Below are 14423 nucleotides of genomic sequence, written 5' to 3' on the forward strand. Positions count from 1 at the left end.
CTCAAGCACTATGTGTCATTTAGGTAAAATTAAAGCAATGTATTCTGCCCCAGTTTAAATTGTGTGTTATTTAACACACACACCTGCCACCCTATGCAGTTTTCCATTCATCTGCATTTTCACAGACAAGGGTGGTTACTCTCTTTTGGTCGTGGATATGCCCCCAATACCATCCTGAAAGTCTTCTAGGAAACTACAGTAGGTGAACAGATACTGCTTAGGAAGTCTACATGTTCTGCACTGGGCTCTCTCAGTGACCAGAGAAATCCCTCTCTGGACAATTCTGGTCCACACACACAGTCTATGCTCTAAACTGCATGAGACCAAGAGCAGATCCTGGACCAAACCAGCCCAGAGAAAGGCCCACCTTAGTTAAGGGGAGCCTTATGTCCCCTCAAAGAGAACACAGAAGCTCTTCATAGGACAACTCTTACTGTGAAATAAATTCTATGAGCAAAAAGATTATAAAAACAAAGTAGAAAACTTCAATTTCTGATAGCATTGAAGATGCAGCTTCAGCAAAATTATTTCCTACTAAAACATCCCAGCTTTTGTATCATCTTGTACAATTCATTTTTTTAGGCTCCCTTCATTACCACATACTTATCATATCTTGTCCTATAATTAATCAAGAGACTTCTGCAAGCTTGAACATGTAAAAAAAAGAAAGATAGATTCCTTTTAGCATCACTCTCTTACTCAACAGGCAACTCTGGTCTCCACGAGGGGCTCTGCCATCTTGAAGATGTCCTCTAGTACTGCTCTTATATTATAACATTTAAAACCCAGTGGAGTAATTCAGTTCATCTCTAGCTAGCCAAATTTCCTTTTGATCACATTCCCTGGCAATCCCTGCATTGACAATAGGCAACAACTGAAGGGAAGGCAGACCCTGATCATGCAGGCACCCATCTGCACACATATACAGCCAAGCCAGAGATCACATGCAAGGAAGGGAAGAGTAAAAAGTCTCATGGAATACCAGAGATTCCTCCCTGCACTTCACAATGATTCAATTCATCCGGATCCAAACATGCAAGGGAGGCTGTTTGCAGGAGGAACCCAAGTGAACAGCATCATTGTAAATACCAGCCACCATCAGGAACAATTTAGCTTGACAGTTGGAGCAGAAACTGTCACTGCACTGAGGCATCAGTGCCATAAAAATCACCAAATGAGAAACTCGCATGTTCCAGGGATCCCTTGGGGCTGCTGGGCAGACACCATTTACACTGTCATCTTTGATTCATCCATCATCCAGTTCCTGCAATCAAACTGTGTACCTTTGGAATAAATGAATCTGCAATTGCAGATCATGCAAGAAAAAGAAAGCTCTTATCTAACCTCTCTCAGCAGCTCTCTAGGTTTGTAAATATTCTATGGTGTCTATATTTAAGGTATTTATCCCATTTAATTGAAACTCCAGGTACCTTTAATCCACCTTATGAAGTAGGGTGAAGAAAAAAGCCCCTAAAAAGCCCCAAGAATAAACAAACTTGATTCCAGGCAACAACTATAATCAACAACAGCTCACCAAACTTGATAAAATGTAACTTTAATTCCTGAAATTAACCTACCTTTAAAGCGATGGTACAGCATAACTCATAAGGGAAGGCTGCATGCTATCACTTTCCCATGCTATCACTAGAAAAAAGTACAACTCATCTTGCTAGGGAATATCAGACTCAATTTTGGAGGCAGAACTTTCAGACTCGTCAGATTTGTGCTGCTGGGTATGTGTGCATAACTCTTGTGGACTTGCACTAAGATCTGAGAAAATCAACTGGCCTGAAGCAAGTGCTATGTTAGAGGACAAAACTAGAGTCCTGTTTTAGCAGCAAAACTTTTGATGACATTATTGTTCTCTTGCTATATGGCAGGAAAGTCCCCTTGGGTCCAGTATATTCTGCTAACATGTTATTTGTACGTGCTGTTATCTCTTGAACACTGCAAGTATAAAATGCTACAAAATCTATATTCAGACAGTTTATGATCACTGAGCCTGTGGCAGAAATGAGATGCTTAAGGTAGGAGGCTGTGGGAAGGATCTGGCTTTCCTCCTTTTGCACTACAGAATCACAAGGATTTTCTATAAAGGTTTAAGCTTTGTTGTTTCTTTGATCAATTGTCCTCCTCTCAAAAATGTCACCCTTCATTTTGGTACCTCAGCCTTTTATCATACCCACAATACTTCCAATGCACCAGAATTTTACTGCATCATGCCCTAACTTTCATTTTATAGCCACCCATAGTCCTATAAAAATCAATTGAACACAAAAATAAAGAATTTTATTACTCTGGAAGAACTTTTTGTAACTGTCACAAAACTGCTGTGGGGTTTCTACTGCAAAAGTTCAAGACTTACTCAGGTGTGTGCACACCCCACACAAACAGGTCACCAGTCTTCCCCCAGACAACCAATATGAATATCCAGCTGAAATATCCATCTAAACACAACTGAAGATGTGCAGCATTTGCAACGATGAATGAAGTCTTTTTTTACAAGCATAAATGCCCTGCAGAAGAACAGTGCTGGAATCAGGACATGAAAATCTTGGGGAGTTTGCTTTTCTTTGGAAAAATTCTAATTCTATTAACTGTGAGGAAGAATTTGGAAAACATGGTTTTCAACATTTCCTCAGTCACAGAAGCTTCAAGAGACACATAAGAGAGGACAACTGAAATTATTCAAACACCTTCCCAATTTTTTCTCTGTCGAACTCATTACTTTCAAAGGACTGATTCATTACTTCTAAACATTTGGGATTGTAGTTCCTGAGGTGCTAGACCAAAAGTCCCAGAACTGGCCTACTTTTTCACCACTGACACAATAAACATGAAAAGCTGAAACATTCACTGGACCACCAATGAGCATATGGGATGTTTGAATCATCTGTGCCTACTGAGGGGACAGAGGAGTTACAGCTGTCCTCTGGTACTTTCATTCCCCAGAATAATTGACTACATGAGGTTTTTATCTGAAGGGAAAAAAAGTAGAAAAAAAGAAAAAAAAAATTTAAAAGATAGGTGAATTTTCATATGTCAAGGTTGAACAACAGAAATAAGTAGTTCCCTTAACACAAGTAAGAGCTCAGCCCAGGGACTCTGCATCCCTCATCAGGCAGATTTTAGGGGGGAAAGAGCCCTGTGCACTGGGAGGCATAAATTACATGTATTTTGTTCTATATAAGAAAAGAATACCATATACATTTTCAGGTCAGATCCTCCAGTGATGTTAATCAGCATTTCCCTGCTAAAATCAATAGACTCACACTGAATATCAGCTGCTACATGTGTGACTGCACACATCTTTTGTAAAGCACCGCAGGTATGCTATCAGATCAGAACATGGTCCATTTCCCCACTGAAAACAAGCACTGGAGACAGGGATGGTTTGTTGTGACTCAAAAAGGAGAGGCAAGAGCGACAGATAGAAGCCTGTTTGTAAAGGGCAATCTGAGAAAAAACATACAAGCTTTCAGTATTACATAAACCTGTTTCACACAATAGACACAAAGCAATTCAAAATTAAATGTATGAGCTTTTTAATAGACTGCTGTGCTACAACATAAAAGAAGGACCCTCTGCCTTGTGGCACATTTACTACTACAGCACCTGCTGATGAGAAATTCTCACACAGGGTCTCCACCCCAATCACACTGGAAGTTCTGCCAGGAAATATCAGCTCCTGCCTGCTGCTTGCTGGAGTTTCTCTTTCTTTGGCTCTCAGATATGCATCTCTCAACTGCATAAAAATACTTTAATTTTGGGAAGCTGAAACACCCCTGCCTTTGGGGCAGAGCTGACAGCAAGGGCCAGCTTGCTCTTCCCAGGCCTGCTATTCCTACTCCTGACTGCAAGCTCCCAGTCCAGCACACAGAAATTCACCCCTCAGGAAGAACTCTCACAGATTGTCCCTGTTCTTGGTGATGTCACAAATTGGCATTTCAGGTGATTGCATGGCGGGAGGAGGGGGAAAGGAGTGTACCTTCACCCCTCAGCATCATCCATCCAGCTGGCTGCCTCAAGGAAAAGAAAAACAAAAGCTTGAGAACTCCTTCTTTGCTTGCACATCATGTTTGCTCTCTCCTCCAGGGTGAGGGTCATTCGAATCTCTAGGCATGATAACAGGAACTAGGAAACTTAATGCTTTTTGCTGTTTTGATCATATTGGAATCATATCCCATGTAATCCATTTTGCACACATCCAGACAGCAGGGTTGGTTACAAGTCCCCTAATCTCAGGTAATATAGCAAATAGTTACAGCTCAGCAAAGGAAATTACTTCCTTGACAGTCAGTGGAGGCCTAGTCAATACAAATGAGTCCAAGGTACTATTTACCTCATCCTGAAAGAGTAACCTACATTTGCTTCCAGAAATCAATCAACACCATTTAGTAGAACACCACCAACTGAGATGCGAAGCCTCAACACCCAATGCAGGTGTACATTGCAACATTTTAGATCTCTAAAGTCAGGCAAAATAAATCATGCCCCTGGTGCTCTTATTCTTCAGCCTTCTTCACTCCTTCATTTTTATTCCCATCTGCTATATTTATAACCACTCTTCACCCCACTTAGGCTCCAGATAAAATCAATATATAGCCATGATTTAGCATGGCCCAGGAATAAACCACAGGATCCTTGCTCTGTTCCACAATAAACTAGGTTGCTCCAGTATAAGAGCACATTTAAACATCAGATGTGTCTCGCTCCATTTATCTCTATATTTCCCTTTTCAAAGTAAAACCTGCTCATGAAGTATCTATAACATAAATAACAAGCAATAGGAAAGTCTGTTCTGGCTAAATCAAGTTTCACAAGCCATTACTTTCTCTTTGCCACCACAAATCATCACAAGCCCAAAGTTCAGTATTTTGCCAGGACAAAATTCATTGGGCACTTCTGAAGTAGAGCCAAGGTTGCATAATTTAATTTCTCATCTCCTATTAAAACTGCCAGGCCTACCATAATCAGGATGATAAACGTAGAGTCATACGTCTTCTTTCCGACAGTAATGCCCATCAATACTTCAAATGCAAACAATTGTGACATCTGACTTTATAAAAATTACCTGGTGCACCAACACCACTTAATTAAATCATTTTAAAACTGCTTTTGTTACATTTAATGAATGATATATTATACTGCAATGAAACATGCAGCAATACAAATACTTCACAATGCCAACAATTAAGGCTCACTTCACTTACGGCAATTGACAACACAAGTGCTCCTCACTTCATTCAGCTTGTGCATTCCAAATGAACTGGTTAGCGAAAAGGGTGCTTCTTTGCTAATGAGTTTTGTAATCAAGGCATCTATTTTAATTTCAAATTGGCTAGATTGGGGGAAATTGCTGAACTAAATGACTGGTTCTAATTAGGATTATAAAAATATTCATCATGCTGCAGAATTAGCGCAAGGTCTTGATTTACTGACATTTGCATATAGCTTTAGTTTAAGAGTGGAAAAAAACTCCTGATAAATTGTCTTCCTTTTAATGAATTGAACAAACACTATATCTGTTTTAGTCGTCCTTTCATTTAAAGGCACTGATACATATTCATGATTTGTAAATGAAGTTAAGTGATTTCAATTCTTCAGTTCATTATCATATTGAAGAAGAGACTTCTGTAAATTGCCTTTAAATATTCCCAATCTCAAGGGTTTGGTGTGGGTTTTGGTTCTTTTTGTTTGGTTTGTGTTTTTCTAACTTTACTAACATTTCAGTTTATCTGTTTGATGGAGCCCTGCCTGCCTGGGAGAGCTGCTAGCAGGTGGCTTGTCCAGCAACAGACACATTATATGTCTGTAGAACCTGATGTCCTCAGAAGAGTATTCAAAAGGCAAAGAGATGAAAGGCTTATTTGTGGTTAAGTCATGGGAACAGGACTCTATCTGCGTTCAATTTCTGACTTTGTTATAGTCCTCAGTGGTAGTTAGGCAGTGAAACACTTTAATGACCTGTGCCTGAATACACTAGAGATACTCAGGGGACAACACTTTGTCTGTCAGCCTCACGTTTAATTGCAAGCACTCTCAGGCAGGGATTGCTTCATACTATGAATGTGCAATACAATGGACCAGTCTGTATGCTAGGGATTTCTATGAGCCGTTACTATAATATGCCTCATATTAAACATGAAACACCACATGCTCCTTTACAGCTGGGCAACAGACTCACTTTATTTCCTGCCTCAGTATGGTAGGCATGTAGGACTAATTGTTATCATGGCAGCTTCCTCAATCTCTTTCCCTTTTGGGTGAAAAAAGGAATGTAGTAGGTGTGCCTCCAGCTTCACTCTGTGGGGTGCTCAAATGTCAAGTGATTGGTGCAAGATAAATCTGAAAGCTGAGCATTGTATCCACAGGACTGGAACCACAGTCATTGTGCTCTTCAGATGTCAATGAACCATGATGGGAAATTAGCCCCAGTGTGTTCTCTCACGTCATACAATGAAATGGTGATTCTACCATGAGGATCCATACAGGAGCAAAAAGAGCTTATTTTCCTTGTTAAAAGTAATGTTCACATCTTGCTAAGAAAAGCTGAGTTTTACCCAAGAGGTGCAGTCTCGAGCTGATGTTGATAAAAGGAGTAGCTACTCACACTTCTGACAACTTCTGACAACTACAATTACATTTAAATTCCAGGACCAGGAGTGCTGCTGAGGAGCAGGTAACAGGTCTGGGTGCCTGCTGATTTATATCTATCAAAATGAGGTGTGAGGCAGTCACCAGCCTGCTTCTCCTCATCAGCCCCACAGCTCAGCTCCTAAGGAAAGAAAACTTACAGGCCTGGGCCAGAGTCACATCTCACTTCAGACATGCAGCAACTCTCACTGCTTAATTTCAGCACATCTGCAGTAACAGCTGCTATCCTGGAATCACATATCCAGCATTAGGAGTTCCAACTCACTGCAATATCCTCATCTCAACACAGCTCTGAAGGCCCATGTGCCTAAGTTTCCTTAAGGGACACAGAAAAATCTGAGACCAAGGAGCATTTACTGGAGGTAGTCAAGACAAGGCTGGACTGGGTGCTGGGTAATCACATCTAGGCTCCCTTTCCCATGAAAGGTTGGACCAGATGATCTTTTGAGATCCCTTCCAACTTGGATTGTCCCACATGTCTGTGAAAATAGCTCATCACAAAGAATCCCAAAGATGAATGACTCCTGGAACAAGGTGTCTATATTTCTAGAAGCAACTCCCCCCTGGATTTCTCTGGCAGCCCCCTGCCCAACTGGACATTGTCAAAAAAAACCCCAACCAAACAACCTCACCCTTAGCTGCCTTGCTGCCCCATGTCATACTGGGAGACTGGGCCTAAATTCCAGGGGAGAATTTTACCTGGAGCACAGGCACTGCCTTCATGGCTCTGATTCTGTGTGTCTAGGATATTAAAAAAACACAACAAAAATAAACAAACTTTCCCATGGAGTCCCAGAGTTATCTGTGATTTCTTTTTTTGATAAATTCAGCAGTGTCTAGCCAAGATAGTCAAGGCAGTGACATGCACTGTATCCAATTTTCAGATGATAACTTGCCACATCTCCCACACCAAAGGAATCTCCCCAGTCAGACCTGATACTGTCTGCCAGGTGCAACTTGGTGATACTGCAGAATGTTATCTTGCCCCTTTTATTTATCACCTCATTCGAAGAGATAATGAGACACCCACTTTCTTTTGTTCACTTTGTTCTGCTGAAGATTAAGCGCTGTGGAGGGAGAAGCCACTGATTGCCAAACTTCTTGTTTATCCAATGTTCTGGAATTTGTAATGGTGCAGCTAGGGAATTTAAATTGGTGTATTATTAAATTATTCTGTCTCTTACCTATTCCCAGCAGGTTTCAAATCACAGTTTGGTCTCTAAGGAAGAGGTAGAATTGTATCTTCTTGCATACCTGGAGGTTTTTTCCTTAATAATGGTGATTTGAAATATTTGAAATATTTCTCTCCCTATTCACTAATATTTTCTCTTTTTAACAAATTATCTTTTTAAATTATCTTTTAAACAAATATTCATGCAAGAGAGTTGTGCATGTTGCTCTGAAAGTTTCAATGTCATTCTGAGAGAAACTTCATGGAGTTGGAAACTCCCTTCCATTTCTACCTCCAGACTGATCCATTCTGCAGGGAGGTATTGGGGTGTGGGAAGCTTTGCCTACCGAGAATTAGTTGGTTCCTTGGATAAATGAGGCAAATAATCAGACACTCAACATATTAGCATCAGAAATGTAAGATTAACTCAAGACATTTCTCCCCAGTCACTGTGAATGGCAGCAGTGAAGTCTGTACCTTCAGCTTGTGCTGGGAGACAGAGCTTTCACAGCATTCCACAGAGGAATTCCCCACGCTTTCCAACAGACAACATTGCACCTTTTTCATTTATTCCCCTTCCCACCACACTTTGATACAAGGATTGTTTAAAATGGCTTGCTATGTATTTTCTGCAAATACCCATGAAAACAGGAGGCTGAAGGCCCATTTTCCCTCCAGACTGGGTAATATATCCAAATGTCAACATGGACACTCCCAGTGAGACCCAGTCTGACCTGCAGCAAATTGTCTGTGACATTTACATAGTGTCCACCTTCTGTCAAAGGCCACTTAGGGGGCCACTCTCAGAAACAACATGTGCACACATCAGATTGCACTCTTTTATCAATAGACACACACACACAAAGCTACTGGGAATTGATCCAAGATTTTCTACTCACAAGATGCATTTAATCTCCCAGGACCTGATAGTTGCAAAATAGCACATGGCAGCTCAGGAGGGAATAGTAAACCAACCCATACTTGCTTAAAGCCCTGTAAAAATTCCTCCTGCCTGTACTTTATACGCTGTGAGAAGACATCAGGGTCTATGAACTTGCTATATGTTCATGCCCACACACACAGATTTCTTGGCTCAGCCATGCTGCATTTATTTGATGATAAATAAATGAGGAGAGTTAGCAAGGCAGAGGAGGGTCCTAATTGGCTGTAAAAATTAAGAACAGGAACGATATGCTGTGTTGACTCATACTGAGGAAGTCTCCTCAATAACTCCAGGGATACTACAAAGAGAAAACAAGTGGTGTAACTGTGATTTGTCCTTAAATCAACAAAGTAACCAGCAGCCACACAGCAATATATCTTTCAGAAAGTGTGCTGAGCTCCCTCTCACTGAATCTTCTCCTGGGAATTGCCCTAAGCAGGAAAAAGCAGGACAATACCTACATGGGAGTGGCAATAAAAGATTTGGAGACTGAACTGGTTTTGTATTCAATTGTTTCAGTCCATGGAAGTGGTAACATCACAAACTCTCTGGCTTTCTCAGTATGAAGCCATATTTCAAGGAGAAGTTCTGTTGAAAAGAGATGGGCTCCTCCTCTTAAAGAAGAAGGTCTTAGTATATGGAACAGATTTTCCAAAACACCAACTTGGAAGTGAAAATAATTCTTTTAAGAGGATATTTTAAATGGGTTGGGTTTTTTAGTTGGTTGCTTGTTTTTTTAAATTAACTAGATAAATATTTTAAAATTGTTGTTAAATGTGTAGAAGTTAGGTAAAAAGAAGGAGGGGTGTTTAGGATAAAATAGTCATTAAAAAAGAGGCTTGAGTCACAGCCATGGAACTCTAGGTACGACCTTAGAGGAAAACTTCTTAATGGGAAGATCCTAAACCCTGACTATTTTTATTTCATACCAAAACTAAAACGTTTTCTATTTTTATACACAAAACAATTTTTAAATCTTTTTATCTAGGAGGATACCAAATCCATTATTTGTAGGACACAAACTGTTGGTATTTCATATTACTGTGTGGAACAACATACTAAGCAAAATGGATTTTCATATTAATCATTATCATTAATTTCCAAGTTGACCACAGCTTGCTTAAAACACCACATTATTATTATTTTAATTTAAAGAAAATGAATAAGATAAATATTAACCTAAAATATATCTTTAAATCTAAGATAGGAAATTAATTTTTCCAACTTGTTTGCACATTCACTGATATAAGAGAATGGATTAGATCTTCCCCTAATAGTTTCTGCTGCTGGGAGTCAAATTGTATGTACTTGATTTGTTTTCAGATTTATTTGCATTTTTAAACCTGCCTCTAAAGGAGTATTTAAAATAGAATTTAAGGGTCAAACACACTTCTAAAACTTAGAGAGGTGGAAGAATATGGTGTCCCATTGTAGCAGTGGCTGCACTGCAGAGCAAGTGCAAGGCAAGTCACCTTCCCTGTCACAGTATCTGTGGATGAATATTACCTGCAGGTTACAGGCTAATGATAAACTTTCTATTTAATTGTCCTCTCATGCATCAAATCAGAAGTGTTTCAGAGCAGTTTTGTCCCAAAAATATGGACATATGAACAGAGAAAGCAAGCACTATTCTATCAAGCTCCACCTATTTTGTGCCAGGCAACCTCATGCTGCCTTACAGGAAAATGGTCACAAAAACAAAGGACAGAGGAGTACAAGAAGAACTAGGCTGCAGTGGGAAAATTAGCCCCTGACAGCATGGCATCCCTTTGGATAGCCTCCTCACAACTGCAGAGCACTACTGCTGCCTCTCCAGCCACTTATTTTAGAAGCTCTTGAAATCTCTTTCCTGATGAGCAGCAGAGAGACCAAATAGTCATTGCCATTGGCATGATCCCATAACCACATCTAGGAGAGCAGGCATGGCACAGTAGAGTGGGAAGGTGTGAGATCCAGATCTGACTTCTAGAGAGAAAGAGAGAACCACAACAATCTTATGAAGGTGAAAAAGACATGATGAATACTCTTCAGTATATGGGACTTCAAGCCTAAAAGACATTTTATTCTTGCATTGCCCTAACCTAAGAGAAGGACAAGGCTGACCTCTGGCTCCCACCAGACTGTGGCAGTAGCCTTGTTTTCAGACATGCAGGAATGTGTTACATTGGCCTCTCAGAACACTTCATCTGGGGATTTCACATGGCACTGCTGTCATGCTCTACCTGCACTGCCCATTATCTCAGTATCAGCTGTAGCTGCAGTGGAGCTGCATGATCCTGAGTCAGAGTGACAGTTCTTTCACAACTCTTACTAACCCAAGATGTTGCTCAGCATAATCTATACCTCAGTTATGTTAAGCAAACATTTCAAGCGGGAAAAGCACTGCTCCATGGTTCCAATCTAGGACCAATGTCCAACCTGCACTTCAGGCCACCCTTCTGACCAGTGAAGCAAAGCATCACAAGTGGCCTTGAATGCAAACACAGACATAAAGGAAAAGCCTGAACTTGGCATTGGTCCATTTCCATTTGACCAGAAAGGTGCAGACCACCTCATCTTTGCTCTTACACTGTGAACAATTTTATTCCGTTTCTGGAATAAAATTCCAGCAGCTTCAGGGTGTTTAGCTCAGTTCATTTTTCTTGTCTCTCTGTGGGGCAGAAGAGAGCAGCTGAGATGTGTACACAGATGCATCAGCTTGAAGGAGCAGAAGCAAAAATGCTCCTGGCCTGCTACTGCTGCACTGGATCAGGGGAGCATAAATACCACCTCACAGCCAATCACATGTGCCTACCTTGTGTTTTGATTTCTCCTTCCAGAGGCTAATACCAAAAAAAAGATTACAAAGGACTGCAAGTAGAAGTAGAGAGCTTCAACCCAAGAGCAGATGCTCTGCACTCACTGCAGATGGATCTTTTTGCAAATCCACACTCAGGATGTCACATCTGGCTTCTCACATACATGAGCATCTCATCAGATGCCTGGTTTTTTCCAAGCTTGTTTGTACAAACACCAGGATCATGAAAAATCTTTACCTGCAGTTTAAAAGTGGCATCAAGGCATTTTGTGACATCAAATAAATAGATTGGTCTTTCCAGCCTACTTCAAAATCCCTGTTACACTGAACCTCTGAGTGCAGAAAACTATTTGACATTTGACTAACTCCTTCCTGCAGTAAGGACTTGATACTATGAAAGGAGTGTATTTACAATAGCTTTGTTCTTGCAAATGTCACTCAAGAATCATCAGCAGCATGGCAGCAAAACACCTGGTGCCTGCCATAGCATTTTTTAAATAAGTGGGAAGCAGAGCAATAGCAAATTATTTGATTGTATTCTCAGTAACCAGTTTGATAAAAACTTGCAGTAGCCTTTCAAAGGAAATTCTCAAATACAGAGGCACAGCATTTTAGCTATATTGCTCTTATAGCTGGGATGTGAGACTGACTAGTTTAGAAGTGTTCAACAATAACTGCAGAAAATGAAAATCCCACCCAGAACACACCCCCACACCTGAAGGTTAATGAATGTGTCTGGTTTGTGTGGCAAGGTTTTCACAGCAGGGAGGAGTGGCTTCCATGAAAGGCTGTAAGAAGCTAACCAAAAGAGCAAACACCAGCCAGCTCTGAGATGGACCCAATGCTGACCCAGACCAAACCCATCAGTGACAGTGGTATCACCTCTGGGATAACATGTTCAAAAAGGGAGGAAAAAAAAAACAATTGACAGCTTTACTAAGAAAGGAGTGAGAATATGTGAGAGAAATAGTGCTGAAGACACCAAGTTCAGTGGAGGAGAGGTAGAGGTGCTCCAGGCACTGGAGCAGAGATTCACTGCAGCCCATGGTGAAGACCATGGTGGGGCAGGCTGACCCCTTGACCCATGGAAGGCTCTGGACTGGCAGAACAGGTGAGCCCATGGGGGACCCATGTCGGAACAGTCTGTTCCGAAGTCTGCATCCCATGGAAAAGATCCACACTGGAGAAAATCTTGAAGAACTGCAGCCTGGAAAAGTTTGTGGAGAACTGTCTCCTATGGGAGGGGCACCATGCTGAAGCAGGGAAAAAATGTGAGAAGTCCTCCCCCTGAGGAGGAAGACGAGCCAGAGACAAAATGTGATGAACTGACCTCAGCCCCCATGTCCTGTCCCCCTCTGCTGCTCTGCTCTCCTAGGATGCAGGACAGAGAGAAAATTATAACTGAAGTCAAGCCCTGGAAGAAGGGAGGGGTGATGGAAGATTTAGTTTAAGATTTCATTTTTATTTTTCATTACTTAACTCTGATTTGATAGAGTAGTGTAGGATAAAGCCAAGTACAGTAGAGTATTGATAGGTAATAAATTCAATTAAGTTCCCCAGTGGAGTTTTTTCCATGATGGTAATTGCTGAGTTATCTCTCCCTACCCTTGTCTCAACCCACAGGCCTTTCATTGTATTTTCTGCCCCCTGTCCAGCTGAGGAGGAGAGTGGCAGAGTGGCTTTGGTGGACACCTGGCATCTAGCCAGGGTCAACCCACCACAAGAAGGAAAATTTAGTGGCTATTCAGCACGTTTTTGCTTTCCAGAGCCCAGGAATTACAGAAACATAAGACAGGAAAAATAAAAGCTTAGCAAGTGTTAAACATTGTAGAATTTGTAACTTGATCATCCTGTTGGTGTCCCAGCTTTGGGCTGCAGTGGGGACTGCTGCTTCAGAACTGAAGCACAGATGTCTTTAGCCACAGCACTTTACTATCACATTGCACCTGCTCTGCTCAGCACCTTTCAAGACAGAGGAGTTCCATGTGAGGGCAAATTTGCTAGGGACAAAATAACTGACTTGAGATGTCTCACTCACAGACGGCACTGCAAAGTGGCTTAGAAGTGGCACAGAGGAGTTTGTCATCTGCTGCTGCTCCCTGATTCCCAGTTTGCAGCAGAATGAGCACCCCTCAATGCTCAACAGCCAGCTGTTAGAGACCAGCTCAGCCTGAGTGCTCCATCCTCAGAGACAGCTCAGGAATCAGGGCCTACAGATCAATACATTTTTAGAGCAGCTCCATATGTCATGTCAAATCTCTAATTCTTTTCATCATTCACAGTATCACCACTGGTGAAGTTTCCACACCCATCATGATCACAGTAACACTCAGCTCCTTTTAGCAAACTGGCTTTGGACTCACAGCTTGGCTTTTGAGCACATTTAAACCTGCAAAGTGAGAACAGCAAAACACACCATAAATTCTAGACGATATCCCCTTCAACTCCTGGCTCATAATCATTGAAACATTGAATCAATTGCTCACCTTTTGATCCAGACTGTAGGCCAAGATCCACTCCTCCTGCTTGGGGTGGAAGAGCAAGCTCTGGATATAGAAGTTCAAACGGTACTTCTGGTAGGTAGCCCCTTCATCAGAGCTGATGAGGATGCTGCTCTCAATCTCTGGATCACTAAGAAGCATAATCTAAAGAGAAAAATGGAGGAAAAAGAGTGTTAATGGGAAAGTGAAACTGAACATCACTTAAGAGTGAGGTCATGCAGCACTGACTCCTATTAGATCTATTCAGAACATCACTCAAGAGTGTAACAGCCCATAGAATTAGGGTGGGTTTTTAGCATTTCACTTTCATTTTATTTGGCAATTCATTTGCTGATTTATTTGGCAATTCCCTTT

General features: G+C 41.2%; 1 protein-coding gene across 1 annotated transcript in view; it reads right to left on the reverse strand.

Annotated features, from left to right (window-relative positions):
• SORCS3 (sortilin related VPS10 domain containing receptor 3) overlaps positions 1-14423 on the reverse strand; it is a 263207-nt gene that overhangs the window by 105740 nt on the left and 143044 nt on the right. Inside the window, exon 4 of the mRNA XM_085064890.1 lies at positions 14055-14213. Coding sequence (XP_084921016.1) covers positions 14055-14213 — 159 coding nt within the window. The remainder of the gene's footprint in view (positions 1-14054; positions 14214-14423) is intronic.

The sequence above is a fragment of the Lichenostomus cassidix genome, chromosome 6, assembly GCF_008360975.1.
Source record: "Lichenostomus cassidix isolate B80296 chromosome 6, HeHo_3.0, whole genome shotgun sequence".
NCBI lineage: Eukaryota > Metazoa > Chordata > Aves > Passeriformes > Meliphagidae > Lichenostomus > Lichenostomus cassidix.